Source organism: Dipodomys ordii, unplaced genomic scaffold, assembly GCF_000151885.1.
Source record: "Dipodomys ordii isolate 6190 unplaced genomic scaffold, Dord_2.0 Scaffold28, whole genome shotgun sequence".
Taxonomy (NCBI): domain Eukaryota; kingdom Metazoa; phylum Chordata; class Mammalia; order Rodentia; family Heteromyidae; genus Dipodomys; species Dipodomys ordii.
In genome coordinates this window covers 8,497,090-8,498,204 of record NW_012267244.1, presented here as the reverse complement: position 1 = coordinate 8,498,204, position 1,115 = coordinate 8,497,090, and the positions used below count along the sequence as shown (strand labels likewise).

The following is a 1,115-nucleotide window of genomic DNA, read 5'->3' as shown; positions in this document are numbered from 1 at the left end:
CCCGCCCGCCCCGCGACCCCGGAGGCTCCCGGGGTCCCCGCGGTCTCCGATCCCAGCTCCAAAGTTACTTTGTGAGGAGGTGAAGCCGCGGGTTATTTCCCTCCATCCTCCAAACAAGTTTCCATCCTCGCCACCAGAGCCGCCGCCGCCCCCCCCCCCACCAGCATATTCGCTCCCTCCCGCCGACAGCCCCCCACGGCCACCCGCCCCGAGGAAGCGCCTCCCGGGAGACAGCCGCTCCCCGCACCGCACGCCCCCACCCCGCGCACCCCTCCCCCTGCCAGCCCACCCCCGGCTCTCCCCGGGCGGAGAGTGTCTGTGTGTCTCCCAGAGAGTGTGCGAGTGCGTGCGTGAGTGTGCGCGCGTGTGAAGGCGGAGGTGGGTGAGAAGCGGGGACACTTACTTCTCCCGGGCCTGGCTGTCGGACGGGACGGCGCTGCTGTTACTCTTGCCTTTGCCGTACATGCTTGTGCCGAGAGCAGCTCCCACTGTCACGCACCTGTCAACCCATCACAGCCTCCCCGGGAACAGCCCCGTCCCCATGGCGACCCACGCAGCCACCCCCACTATTGGCCGCCCCACGCTAAAGCTCCGCCCTCTTCGCCCAGGCAACGCGCGAGACTGACAGGCCTGCCCCCCCCTCCCTCCCTCCGGCCTTCCGAAGCGCGCGGTGGCGGCTACAGCCTAAGCGGCAGTCTCCTCCCTCCTTCCCTCCCTCCCTCCCTCGCCGGCTCCCTTCCTCCCTTCTTCCCTCTCCGCTCTCCTCCCTCCTCCCGCTCTCCTTCCCCCCTCCCCCCTCCGAACCCGGGCGCAAGGGGGGAATTAGAAACTGCTCTAGAAGGATTTTAAACAACTGGCTGTTCTCTGCGCCGCCGGCCCTCCCCCCGCGCCGCCCGCGCTCCGCTCCTCACTGGAGAGAAGGCGCCGGGAGGAGGGGAAAGTGTGGCCTGGAGTCTCCTGCAGGAGCCGGCGGAGCTGGAGCCGCGGCCGCCCCAGACTTCGGGGCGCCCGCCGTGTACCGACAGACCCGCGGCCCCAGCCGCCCCGGGGGCCCCCCACCGGCCTTCTCCCCCGTTCCCCTCCAGCCTGTGACCCCGCGCCGGTACCCACGGCTG

At 70.8% G+C, this 1,115-nt stretch overlaps 1 protein-coding gene across 2 annotated transcripts in view; it reads right to left on the bottom strand.

The window, feature by feature from the left end:
• Ssbp2 (single-stranded DNA binding protein 2) overlaps positions 1-555 on the bottom strand; it is a 247,274-nt gene extending 246,719 nt beyond the window's left edge. The window contains exon 1 of one of the 2 annotated variants that reach the window (XM_013015937.1): positions 404-555. In XM_013015937.1, the coding sequence (XP_012871391.1) occupies positions 404-465 (62 nt within the window). In that variant the 5' untranslated portion in view covers positions 466-555. The remainder of the gene's footprint in view (positions 1-403) is intronic. The other variant, XM_013015936.1, reaches the window with a different exon arrangement.
• Between the last annotated feature and the right edge of the window lie 560 nt (positions 556-1,115).